General features: G+C 33.7%; 1 protein-coding gene across 1 annotated transcript in view; it reads left to right on the plus strand.

Moving 5' to 3' along the window:
• The window catches only part of LOC114331968 (GTPase-activating Rap/Ran-GAP domain-like protein 3), a 301,406-nt gene that overhangs the window by 163,360 nt on the left and 123,800 nt on the right, over nt 1-14,246 (plus strand). Inside the window, exon 8 of the mRNA XM_050650939.1 lies at nt 2,252-2,479. Within this exon, the coding sequence (XP_050506896.1) occupies nt 2,252-2,479 (228 nt within the window). The remainder of the gene's footprint in view (nt 1-2,251; nt 2,480-14,246) is intronic.

Consider the following 14,246-nt stretch of genomic DNA (forward strand, 5'->3'; position numbering starts at 1 on the left):
TACAATTTTGCAAACAAGAACTTGTTACAGAATCAAAGAAATCTCTAAGTACGTCACAAGTGTATTATTTTAAGAATGTACTTGATACCAAATTAATTTTAACTACCTTTTCATCTCTAAATACACTTACCGGCAAAATTAACCGCTCACTTTAAAAATGGGTAATTTTTGATGTTTCGAATTTCCTAATCCTCTTGTCCGATTTAATTGTCCTCTTGTCCGATGTAATATTACTGTAATAATATTGTTGCTAAACAGATAAACTTTCATTGTATACCGGGTGTATTTTTTATACCAATCAAACTGTGTTTTTTTTTCAAAGTGCGCATCACCCTGTGGAATATTCTAGCATTTTAAAATACTGAAATTAAAATCCAACTATAGTTTCATGTTTTCTCAACATTCTGTTTTTTTATTCATTCGCTTATGTTGGACCATAAAAAAGTTAGATACTTTAACAACTAGCCTTGGGGGAGCCCAAGCGGCGATTTTTGCAGTTACTCGAGCGCATCAGATTATTACATGAGTAGAAACTTTGTACCCTGAAAATGTACCTCTATCATATATTGGCTCTTAATGCAGGGGAGTTCGTTAAGGGGTGCCCAAAAAAAATATATCCTTAGAAAAACTCGAAACCGTCAGATTAAGATAAGGTAAGTTAAGTACATGCAAAACAGTGTACATTTCAAAAATCTGACGATTTGAGAGGGGCGTAAGGAAATGTGTGAATCTCAAAGTTTTACAAGAAAAAAGCGAATATTTCGCGAAATGAATGACAGATCGAAAAACTAAAAAATACGTACTCAATAGTTTTCAAAAATCTATGGAATGATACCAAACACGACTTTCCACGGAGAGGGTGGCGGGTAAATTTACTTTAAATACGAATCCCGCGATATTTCGCGAAATGAACATCAGATCGAAAAACTGGAAAATACACTTATTCAATATTTTTGAAAAATCTATCGAATAGCACAAAATAGGGGGTTACTTTAAAATCTTAAATTGGAGCCCCCATTTTTTATTGCAGATTTGGATTCCATACGTAAAAATAAGTAACTTTTATTTGAGACATTTTTTCGAAATATGAATAGATGATGCTATAATCTAAAAAACGATTATTGGAAATGGAAAATTAAATTAAAATGGAAAGTCCTCACTAAATTGGAAAACTTTACTTAACTTTTTTTGGTTTTAGGACCTACTCATCACAACCCAACAGGTCCCCATAGCGCTCGAGTAACTGCAAATTTAGGATACTTTGCTCCCCTACCACCATGTCTTTCATCAATACAGGCTGTTTTTAAATAAGTAGGTATGGCAGCGTTTAAAGGGTAATTCTTCATGAAAAATAATGACAGTTTGCTTTATAAAGGTATGTTTCCGAGATAGGGGTGTTGAAATTGTTCTTACAATCATCATCATTATCATCATCATCATCATCATCATCATCATCCAGCTTCTTCTTTTGTCCACTGCAGGACATAAACCTCATCAGAATGTCTCCAGGAAGTTCGATCTTGTGCTAATTGCATCCATTTACCATCTATTCTTTTTATGTCGTCTGTTCAGCGTGTTGGTGATCTGCCTCTGCTTCTCTTGTTCATGCTAGGTCTCAATTCTAACAATCTTTTTGTTCACCTGCCATCTTGTAGTCTCGCTATATGTCCGGCGAAACTCCATTTTAATCTGGTAATTCTTTCTATGATATCTTGCACACCCTTGTTTTGCCTTATTTCTAAATTTCTCACTCGATCCGCAAGTCTTATTCCTAGAATGGATCTTTTCATTTTCCGCTGTGCTATTCTAAGCTTTGACACCCTTGCTTTGGTTAATATTAGTGTTTCAGCTTCGTACCTACGAACCTACGTAATGACTGGAAAAACACATTGATTGTATACTTTTCTTTTAAGGCTTAAAGGAATTTCACTGCTGAATATGTCTTTCAATCTGCAAATGCTGCCCAGCCTACACCAATCCTTCTATCTATCTCTTGGATCTGTTTTTGTCTAGAAATTTTGATGTCGTGTCCGAGATATTGATATTCTTACAAACTGATTATTTACTTATTGCTCTAAAACCGGTTGAGATACGCAAATGAAATTTGGCGGGTTTAGAGACGTAGTTATTGCGCAGTTTTTGACGTACAACTAAGAATTTAATATTCACCATTGGCGCGCACACGGGTAATATGACCCGTTTTACTATAAATTCTAGTGTGTTACATATTTATTTGTTATTCTTGTTTCAGGTGATATGACAGGTAAATTTTCCGTGTACACTATATACGAGGGGCACGAGATCATGTTTCACTGTTCGACGTTGTTGCCATATTCGAGAGACAACAAGCAGCAAGTGGAGAGAAAGCGACATATCGGAAATGATATCGTGAATATCGTTTTCATAGATGCTGAAAATGAGTCTGCGGAAACTGCTCATTCGCAGTTCAATCCTACTTGTATAAAATCTCAATTTACACGTATCCTTTTTGAGCATATTTATAGTAAAAAAGATTGGTGAATTTTGAGATTACTTCAAAAATTAAACGAGGATTTTTATTTAGTCTTCTACATAATTTTTAAGTGCTAATTTCAGATAAGATATGAAAAATTTCACTTAAAGAATGTGTGTGCTTTTTCGGTGTCAAATAAAAATAGGGGGTAAAACAAATATTTTATATAAAAACAAATTACAGTGTGCTTAAGACATAAAGAGGTAAGTTTCTAACAAATTTCTCGGAAATAAATTTGTTGATTGAAGATAAACATAAAAAAACAAAAACTGGTTATTTAAATTTTTTACATATCGTCCCTTAGCTCAAGTCGAAAATTACCGGTTTTGACATAGACATACCGTTGGATAGGTCTGCTCATTGCGCATCTAACCATTTGTCACATGATTTAGATTTCAGTCAATCAGATGCCGTAATTCAAAAATTAGTGACACCGTGCAAGTTGTCAACACCTGTATCATGGTCAACACCGCACAAGTCGCTCTGTAATTTTTACTCTGTGACAAGTTTTACTGCTGAAAAGCCTAGTATCCAAGAAGTTTTTATAGAAGATTAAGAGGTAAGCTATATAATAAAGTAATGTTTATTCACTTACGCGTATTAATATAGAAAGACATGATCTTCATTTACTTAAGCGGTGTTTACTAACGGTATTTTTTTTAACTTAGGCGGTGTTTCAAAATGTAGTTTTTTTCGTCTCCTCTAAAGTTGGTAAAAATGACTTATGCGGTGTTGTAAGCTAAGAGACGATATTATATTTTGAGGTTGTGAAAAAAAAGTAAATACAGAAGTTGTAAATCTTTTTATTGCCTACAACTTTGCCAAGTAACCTTTTTTCTATTAGACTTAAAACATAGTTCTTATCGGTAAAACTATTCAAATCGTGACATAATCAGAAATAGTTCGGCAAAACAATATACATTCACAACAAAATATACACTAAGCATCAAAATTAACGCACCACCTTAAAAATGGGACATTTTTAATATCTCGTATTTCCTAAACCTGTTGTCCGATTTAAGTGATTTTTTAGTATATTATAGCTTTATTCTTCAAGAATATCGATATAATAATATTGTTAAAGAGGTAAGTGCTATTGTATACTGATAGTGTGTTTTTTCCTCAAAGTTTGGAAGACCCTGTGGAATATTGTAGTGTATATAAAATATTGAAATTAAAACTCAACTGTAGCGTTAGGCTTTCTTAACATTTGGCTTTTTGATTCATTCACTTATGTGGAATAATAAAAAAGATATGTACTTTAACAACTAGCCATGTCATTCATCAATGCGGGGTGTTTCTAAATAAGTACGACAAACTTTAAGGGGTAATTCTGCAAAAAAAACAATGACCGTTTGTTTTATAAACATATGTCCGAGATACGGGATGTTGAATTTTTTCTTACAAACTGACGATTTATTTATTGCTCTTAAACTGGTTGAGATATGCAAATGAAATGAAATTTGGTAGGTTTTAAGCGGTAGTTGTTGCACATTTCTTGACATACAATTAAGAATTTTATATTCACCATTGGCGCGCATACGGGTAATATGAGCATATCTCAACCGGTTTTAGAGCAATGATATATATAAAATTCTTAGTTGTATGTCATAAAATGCGCAATAACTACCTCTTAAAACCTACCAAATTTCATTTGCATATCTCAACCAGTTTTAAAGCAATAACTAAATCGTCAGTTTGTAAGAAAAAATGCAACATCCCGTATCTCGGAATCAAAGCATTTGCAGACATAATATGTTTATAAAGCAAACGGTCATTATTTTTTCATGCAGAATTACCCCTTATAGTTTGTCGCACTTATTTAGAGACACCCTGCATTGATGAATGACATGGCTAGTTGATAAAGTAGGTACCTAACTTTTTTATTATCCAACATAAGCGAATAAAAAAACAGTATGTTAAGAAAACATGAGGCTATAGTTGGGTTTTAATTTCAATATTTTATATACGCTAGAATATTCCACAGAGTGTTCCAAACTTTGAGGAAAAATACACTATCATTGTAACACCCGGTATACAATGACACTTACCTGTTTAGCAATAATGTTATTACGTCGATATTCTTGAAGAATAAAGTTATAATATACTAAAAAAAATCACTAAAATCGGACAACAGGTTTAGGAAATACGAGACATCAAAATGTCCCATTTTTAAGATGGTGCGTTAATTTTGATGCTTAGTGTATATAACAATGTTATACAAGTAACGGTACTTACACCAACAATGTAAGTTTACATAAACCTTGAATGCCCTCGTGAAATTTGGAGGCTAGCACTTGCTACCACGTAGCGAAAGACACCACCGTCTTCTCAGCAGGCCAGGTACAGAGTGAGTTTGGGTTGTCGGAATGGCGATTGGTTAAAAGAATTGTTTTTGTGTATGAATGGACGCATGGGTATATAACGACCTAAGCGATCTGTAATTTTTTTTTTCGGTATCTATTATTCATTGTTCACACAACATGGTATCCAAAAAAAGTCCATTTTTGGACAGTGGATAGGCTTTGGTAAGGGAAATATTGGATAACTATATGAGGAGAAACAAAAGTGACACAAAATATGTTGATATTTCTACAATGTTTATATAAAATTTTTAAATTGCAAAAATATTTCCTTCCTTTTACAATGGGTTTCATCCTATTACTATTTTTTTAATCTGAAAAATTATCTACCCTGGAATATTTTACTAACTTTTTATCTAATATCCTCAATTTTAAATTATATCCGAATTCTTGTAGAATACAAAAAACGTCGAACATTTATATGCCATTAAGGAAATGGAAGTTTTATTAAAGTTGAATTGGATCCGAAACAATGGCCCTAAGATATCTTGTATTGTTCCTGGCGCCACGTACACGCCATATGCTGTCAGGAGCGTGTGGACCTACTATCCTCTACGTCTCCTCGAATTTGGCTCCGGGTAATCGGGTTACCCTAAACCCCATTTCTGCTATACATTGGAAAATAGTCTAATAAAGGGCCTCTCAATATGTGGTACATGTACCACTGGTGTTACATATCATTATTTGCGGTGGTACACAAAACACAAAAACATAGCCAAAATCCAGCATATTTGTAGTTAATTGGATTGTCTAGCTAGATACCTAGTAGGTGGTACCAAAAATAATTAAAAAAATTGTGTTGTATTGATCTTCTTCTTCTTCTTCTTCTTCTTCTTCTTCTTCTTCTTCTTCTTATTTTATATAGGCAGTACTGCCTGTTTTTCTTCAAAGGTGCCTTTCATTCTGCCCCTAAGTTGTCATTCCATCTTTCCCTTGGGCGTCCTATACTTCTCCTGCCTAACGGTGACTTGTCCCTGGCTATTCTTACTATCCTTGATTCAGACATCCTGCTTATGTGCTCATTCCACTCTTCTTTTCTGTTCTTTACCCAGGTATTTATATTGTCTACTCCACATATGCGTCTGATTTCCTCACTTCTTACCCTATCCTGTAGTCCTTTTCCAGCAATCCTTCTTAAGATCTTCATTTCGTTGGTTTCCAGATGTCTTCGTGTTTTGCTTGTATCTGGTCTTGTTTCGGCCGTGTAAGTCATAACTGGCCTAATAACTGACTTATATATTCGGGCCTCTGTTTCCAATCTTAGGTGTTTGTCTTTCCAAATTGTGTCGTTTAGGCATCCGGCCGTTCTACTGGCTTTAATTATTTGGTCTTTTACCTCTTCTTCGATATTGTTGTCGGCTGATAGATTAATTCCCAGATATTTCAAAGTCATTACTTGTTGTATAATTTGATTGTCTAACTCCAATTTGCATCTTATTGGTTCTTTGGCAATTACTAAGCTTTTTGTTTTTTGGACTGATATTTTCATATTCATTTCTTTTGCGTTAATGTTGAACTCATGCAATAATCTTTGTAGGTCGTCTTCGCACTCTGCTACTAACACGGTGTCATCAGCGTAACAGAGTATTTTTATCTCTCTATTGCCCATTTTGTACCCTCTTTTTTTCTTCACTTGTTTTATTATTGCATCCAATATTATGTTAAACAGTAGAGAGCTTAGTGAAGCTCTTTGCCGGATTCCTGTGTTTGTTTCTATGGGTTCTGTTATTATTCCATTGACTTTCATCTCTATTTTATTTCTTACATATATGTTTTCTATCAGTTTTATGATATCCAGTGGTCATTTTTCTCATATAGAAGGTGTATCACATCTTTTAATTGGATTCTATCAAACGCTTTCTCTAGGTCTATGAAACAGAAAAAGGCTGGTTTGTTATATTCTAATGATTTCTCCGCTATTTGCCTTATCACAAAAACTGCATCGTTACATGATCTTCCACTTCTAAATCCTTGTTGTTCATCCGATATATTTATGCACGCCATTATTTTCTCCATAAGTATTTTTGTTGTGAGTTTCAGTATAGTGCTCAGTAAATTTATCCCTCTATAGTTACTGGGGTCTGCCCTATCACCTTTCTTAAATAACGCTATCATTTGAGTGGTTCTCCATTCTTCTGGAATTCTTCCTGTATTTATTATTTTACTTATAAAGATATTCAGTTCTTTGTGAAGTCTATCTCCTCCGTACTTTAAAAGTTCATTAGCTATTCCATCTTTCCCAGGAGCTTTTCGATTTTTCATCTTTTTTAAGGCGTTCTTTATATCTTCCTCTTTATCAATTTTTATTTGTATCAATATGTTTTACTTCTATCAATTCCTTCATCTCTGCTCTTTGACCTCTTATCATTTTCCACATTTCCCTTTGCATCCCATAAAAGTCGTGCTCCATCTCTTTTGAAAATGCTTCCCAATGTTCTGTTTTCTTCCTTCTTACTATTGAGTTTAATTCATTTCGTACTCTTTTATATTCTTCATATGTTTGTCTCGTTCTTTTGGACTTGTATTCTAGGTAGATTTTCTTTTTTTCTTGGCATTTTATTTTTATTTCTTCACAGAACCATGGAGTTCTCCTTTTCTTTCGTATATGTTTACTTATCTTACGTTCTCCAAGTGCTTCCGTTGCTGCCATTTTGATATTATCTCTGATCTTCCTCCAACTTTCTTCTATGTCTTCATCCGGTGTAATGTAGTTTTCATTCAGTACTTTTTGCAGTCTTCTCTAGTATAGATCTCGTGTTGACAAGTCTCGTAGCTGTTCTACCTTTATTCTTGTCTCACATTCAACAGGGTCTTCTTTCCTGTTTCTTTGTAGCTCTATTCTGATTTTTCCAATTACTAGGTTGTGATCGCTTCCAATATTAGCTGCACTTAAACATCGTATGTCTAGTACTTGAGAGTGGTGGATGTTTCTGTTTGTCAATATATAATCAATAACGGATCTGTGTCCTCTTGTATTTTGGAATGTATATTTTTGTTGATCTTTGTGTCTGAAGAACGTATTGTTTATTCGAAATTCGTTCTGAGAGCAAAAGTTAATAAGTAGTTCTCCATTTTCATTTTTTTTGTCTTCATTGAATCGTTGCTTTATTCCTGGTATAATTATGTTACCGACTCTTGCGTTCATGTCTCCTAAAATGTATGTATTGCTGTTCTTGATTAATGTTTGAACTTCTTATGTAGTAGTCAGTTGTATGTTAAGAGAATCAGTAGCTACTCGTTCATCGTCTACATGAGTTTCCCCAGGGTTTGGTTGAAATATGTTTTCTAAATAATCAGCGAACGCATCCACTTTCTCTTTGGGATTTCTTGCCCATGTTCTGTTTTCTTTTCGTAAAGGAGGTATATGCTGAACTGGCTTATTTATCTTTTTGGCTGCCTTCCAAAGAGAGTAATCGGTGCATTCATCATCAGTTAGTTCTCTCAGGTACTTATTGATTGATTCGTTTTTAATTTTCGAGAGTTCCCTTTGCAGCTGTTGTGTGAGGTGTGGTACATGATTCAAATAGGTTGAGAACCACTGGTCTAATGTGTATTAAGTTAGGCAACATCGCAACAATGTAAGTTTACACAAACCTTAAATACCCTCGTGGAATGTGGTGGCTAGCGGTTGCTACCACGTAGCGAAAGAAACTGCCGTCTTCTCAGTATGCCAGAAACAAAGTGATTTTGGATTGTTGGAGAGGTGGTTGGTTCAAAGAATTATTTGTTGAGTATAAACCGACGCTCGGATGTATAACTACTCAGGCGATCTGCAATTTTGAATTCATTTTATATTACTCATTGTTTACACAACCTTGTCTCAATAAACAGTCCATTGTTCGACAGTGGCTAGGCTTTGGTAAGTAAAATATTGGTTTAGTATACGAGAAGAAACAGAGTTAGGAAAAATGTATTAATTTTTCAACAATATTTATATTTTGCGAAGGTGCTACAATATTTTCTTTCTTTTGCACTTGGTTTCGTACTGTCACTATTTTTTTAGTCTCAAAAATTATCGGTTCTGGCCTATTTAATGCGATGCATCCTGATAATATCCATTTTTTGTTTTTATCTAAGATCCTCAACTTAAAATGTCCGAATTATTTTAGAATACAGAAAACGTTGAACATTTATATGCCATTACGGAAAAAGGAGTTTTATTAAAGTTGAATTGGATCCGAAACAATGGCCCTAAGATATCTTGTATTGTTCCTGGCGCCACGTACACGCCATATGCTGTCAGGAGCGTGTGGACCTCCTATTCTCCACGTCTCCTCGAATTTGGCTCCGGGTAATCGGGTTACCCTAAACCCCATTTCTGCTATACATTGGAAAATAGTCTAATAAAGGGCCTCTCAATATGTGGTACATGTACCACTGGTGTTACATATCATTATTTGCGGTGGTACACAAAACACAAAAACATAGCCAAAATCCAGCATATTTGTAGTTAATTGGATTGTCTAGCTAGATACCTAGTAGGTGGTACCAAAAATAATTAAAAAAATTGTGTTGTATTGATCTTCTTCTTCTTCTTCTTCTTCTTCTTCTTCTTCTTATTTTATATAGGCAGTACTGCCTGTTTTTCTTCAAAGGTGCCTTTCATTCTGCCCCTAAGTTGTGATTCCATCTTTCCCTTGGGCGTCCTATACTTCTCCTGCCTAACGGTGACTTGTCCCTGGCTATTCTTACTATCCTTGATTCAGACATCCTGCTTATGTGCTCATTCCACTCTTCTTTTCTGTTCTTTACCCAGGTATTTATATTGTCTACTCCACATATGCGTCTGATTTCCTCACTTCTTACCCTATCCTGTAGTCCTTTTCCAGCAATCCTTCTTAAGATCTTCATTTCGTTAATTTCCAGATGTCTTCGTGTTTTGCTTGTATCTGGTCTTGTTTCGGCCGTGTAAGTCATAACTGGCCTAATAACTGACTTATATATTCGGGCCTTTGTTTCCAATATTAGGTGTTTGTTTTTCCAAATTGTGTCGTTTAGGCATCCGGCCGTTCTACTGGCTTTAATTATTTGGTCTTTTACCTCTTCTTCGATATTGTTGTCGGCTGATAGATTAATTCCCAGATATTTCAAAGTCATTACTTGTTGTATAATTTGATTGTCTAAGTCCAATTTGCATCTTATTGGTTCTTTGGTAATTACTAAGCTTTTTGTTTTTTGGACTAATATTTTCATATTCATTTCTTTTGCGTTAATGTTGAACTCATGCAATAATCTTTGTAGGTCGTCTTCGCACTCTGCTACTAACACGGTGTCATCAGCGTAACAGAGTATTTTTATCTCTCTATTGCCCATTTTGTACCCTCTTTTTTTCTTCACTTGTTTTATTATTGCATCCAATATTATGTTAAACAGTAGAGGGCTTAGTGAATCTCCTTGCCGGATTCCTGTGTTTGTTTCTATGGGTTCTGTTATTATTCCATTGACTTTCATCTCTATTTTATTTCTTACATATATGTTTTCTATCAGTTTTATGATATCCAGTGGTAAATTTTTCTCATATAGAAGGTGTATCACATCTTTTAATTGGATTCTATCAAACGCTTTCTCTAGGTCTATGAAACAGAAAAAGGCTGGTTTGTTATATTCTAATGATTTCTCCGCTATTTGCCTTATCACAAAAACTGCATCGTTACATGATCTTCCACTTCTAAATCCTTGTTGTTCATCCGATATATTTATGCACGCCATTATTTTCTCCATAAGTATTTTTGTTGTGAGTTTCAGTATAGTGCTCAGTAAATTTATCCCTCTATAGTTACTGGGGTCTGCCCTATCACCTTTCTTAAATAACGCTATCATTTGAGTGGTTCTCCATTCTTCTGGAATTCTTCCTGTATTTATTATTTTACTTATAAAGATATTCAGTTCTTTGTGAAGTCTATCTCCTCCGTACTTTAAAAGTTCATTAGCTATTCCATCTTTTCCAGGAGCTTTTCGATTTTTCATCTTTTTTAAGGCGTTCTTTATATCTTCCTCTTTAATTTCTGTTTTCTCATCCGATTCTAATCGTGGTGTTTCCAGTTCTTTGTGATTAGCTGTTTGATAAAGGTTTTTTAGGTAAGTTGTCCATGTATTTGTATCAATATGTTTTACTTCTATCAATTCCTTCATCTCTGCTCTTTGACCTCTTATCATTTTCCACATTTCCCTTTGCATCCCATAAAAGTCGTGCTCCATCTCTTTTGAAAATGCTTCCCAATGTTCTGTTTTCTTCCTTCTTACTATTGAGTTTAATTCATTTCGTACTCTTTTATATTCTTCATATGTTTGTCTCGTTCTTTTGGACTTGTATTCTAGGTAGATTTTCTTTTTTCTTGGCATTTTATTTTTATTTTTTCACAGAACCATGGAGTTTTCCTTTTCTTTCGTATATGTTTACTTATCTTACGTTCTCCAAGTGCTTCCGTTGCTGCCATTTTGATATTATCTCTGATCTTCCTCCAACTTTCTTCTATGTCTTCATCCGTTGTAATGTAGTTTTCATTCAGTACTTTTTGCAATCTTCTCTGGTATAGATCTCGTGTTGACAAGTCTCGTAGCTGTTCTACCTTTATTCTTGTCTCACATTCAACAGGGTCTTCTTTCCTGTTTCTTTGTAGCTCTATTCTGATTTTTCCAAGTACTAGGTTGTGATCGCTTCCAATATTAGCTGCACTTAAACATCGTATGTCTAGTACTTGAGAGTGGTGGATGTTTCTGTTTGTCAATATATAATCAATAACGGATCTGTGTCCTCTTGTATTTTGGAATGTATATTTTTGTTGATCTTTGTGTCTGAAGAACGTATTGTTTATTCGAAATTCGTTCTGAGAGCAAAAGTTAATAAGTAGTTCTCCATTTTCATTTTTGTTGTCTTCATTGAATCGTTGCTTTATTCCTGGTATAATTATGTTACCGACTCTTGCGTTCATGTCTCCTAAAATGTATGTATTGATGTTCTTGATTAATGTTTGAACTTCTTATGTAGTAGTCAGTTGTATGTTAAGAGAATCAGTAGCTACTCGTTCATCGTCTACATGAGTTTCCCCAGGGTTTGGTTGAAATATGTTTTCTAAATAATCAGCGAACGCATCCACTTTCTCTTTGGGATTTCTTGCCCATGTTCTGTTTTCTTTTCGTAAAGGAGGTATATGCTGAACTGGCTTATTTATCTTTTTGGCTGCCTTCCAAAGAGAGTAATCGGTGCATTCATCATCAGTTAGTTCTCTCAGGTACTTATTGATTGATACGTTTTTAATTTTCGAGACTTCCCTTTGCAGCTGTTGTGTGAGGTGTGGTACATGATTCAAATAGGTTGAGAACCACTGGTCTAATGTGTATTAAGTTAGGCAACATCGCAACAATGTAAGTTTACAGAAACATTAAATACCCTCGTGGAATGTGGTGGCTAGCGGTTGCTACCACGTAGCGATAGAAACTGCCGTCTTCTCAGTATGCCAGAAACAAAGTGATTTTGGATTGTTGGAGAGGTGGTTGGTTCAAAGAATTATTTGTTGAGTATAAACCGACGCTCGGATGTATAACTACTCAGGCGATCTGCAGTTTTTAATTCATTTTATATTATTCATTGTTTACACGACATTGTATCAATAAACAGTCCATTGTTCGACAGTGGCTAGGCTTTGGTAAGTAAAATATTGGTTTAGTATACGAGAAGAAACAGAGTTAGGAAAAATGTATTAATTTTTCAACAATATTTATATTTTGCGAAAGTGCTACAATATTTTCTTTCTTTTGCACTTGGTTTCGTACTGTCACTATTTTTTTAGTCTCAAAAATTATCGGTTCTGGTCTATTTAATGCGATGCATCCTGATAATATCCATTTTTTGTTTTTATCTAAGATCCTCAACTTAAAATTTCCGAATTCTTTTAGAATACAGAAAACGTCGAATATTTATATGCCATTACGGAAAAAGGAGTTTTATTAAAGTTGAATTGGATCCGAAACAATGACACTAAGATAGCTTGTATTGTTCCTGGCGCCACGTACACGCCATATGCTGTCAGGAGCGTGTGGACCTCCTATTCTCCACGTCTCCTCGAATTTGGCTCCGGGTAATTGGGTTACCCTAAACCCCATTTCTGCTACACATTGGAAAATAGTCTAATGTGTATTAAATTACGCAACATCGGCATCGTTGTGAACTCTGTGATGAATAATAGAAAATTAAATTGTTCCCTGCGTAATCTATTTGACAAACAAAACATGCCTTTCTTTTATAAGTACGAGACCCAGAGAAAAAACAATTATACGATCTATTCTTAAATTTTTTTTTATATACATACGGCAACGGATCTGTTTTTTACGCTACCTTTTTGTTACGAGCGTAGGCGCAAAATTTCGTTGCGTTGCATTTTAAATGCATTCAGTTTTCTCGAATCATGAGAAAACTTATAGGTATTTTGGAAAAATTTAAACGTCGAGTGAAAGATTACATCATTACCGAGGGTAGAAAGTCCCTGAAAACTTCTATAATGTTTATTTTAATAAGTTACAGGGGTGAAAAAGAAGAGAAAATTGAGAAAGAGAAAAGAAGAATGATATAATCTTTCATTCTTCGTTTAAATTTTTTAAAAATATTTATTTGGTAGTTTTTCCATGATTTGAAAAGAATGAACACCAGGTCCGTGGTGATATTTTCCAAATCGAACATTCGTTATCTTTGCCACAACGCACTCAGTCGAATAGAATGTGGTGACAAGACAGTGAAAAACAAGCCTACTAAATATTTGACACGACTTGAGGAAAATTTTGAGTTGTTTATTAAATAATATTGATGGTGTATTTGATAAATAATTTATTTAAGACGTGAAATTAATAAAAAGTTATTTATTTTTTATTATTTATGAAAGATCCAAGCACAGGATATACCAGGGTATATTCTGTGATCCTATATTGTGTTGTTAAAGATATTCAAAATTTATCTAAGCGTTCCATAATAACAATATAATATTACACTCATTATTATTGATATTATATTATTTTACTCATTTCATTGTTCCCCGTTAGAGAACAGTCTAACCATACTCCAGTGCAAATATTTTAATATTTTAATATTTTAATATTTTAATATTTTAATATTTTAATATTTTAATATTTTAATATTTTAATATTTTAATATTTTAATATTTTACTATTTTAATATTTTATTTTAATATTTTAATATTTTAATATTTTAATATTTTAATATTATAATATTTTAGTATTTTGATATTTTAGTACTTTAATATTTTAATATTTTAATATTTTAATACTTTAATGTTTTAGTATTTTGATATTTTAATATTGTAATATTTTAGTATTTTAATGTTTTAATATTTTAATATTTTAATATTTTGATATTTTAA

The sequence above is a fragment of the Diabrotica virgifera genome, chromosome 5 (genome assembly GCF_917563875.1).
Source record: "Diabrotica virgifera virgifera chromosome 5, PGI_DIABVI_V3a".
Taxonomy (NCBI): domain Eukaryota; kingdom Metazoa; phylum Arthropoda; class Insecta; order Coleoptera; family Chrysomelidae; genus Diabrotica; species Diabrotica virgifera.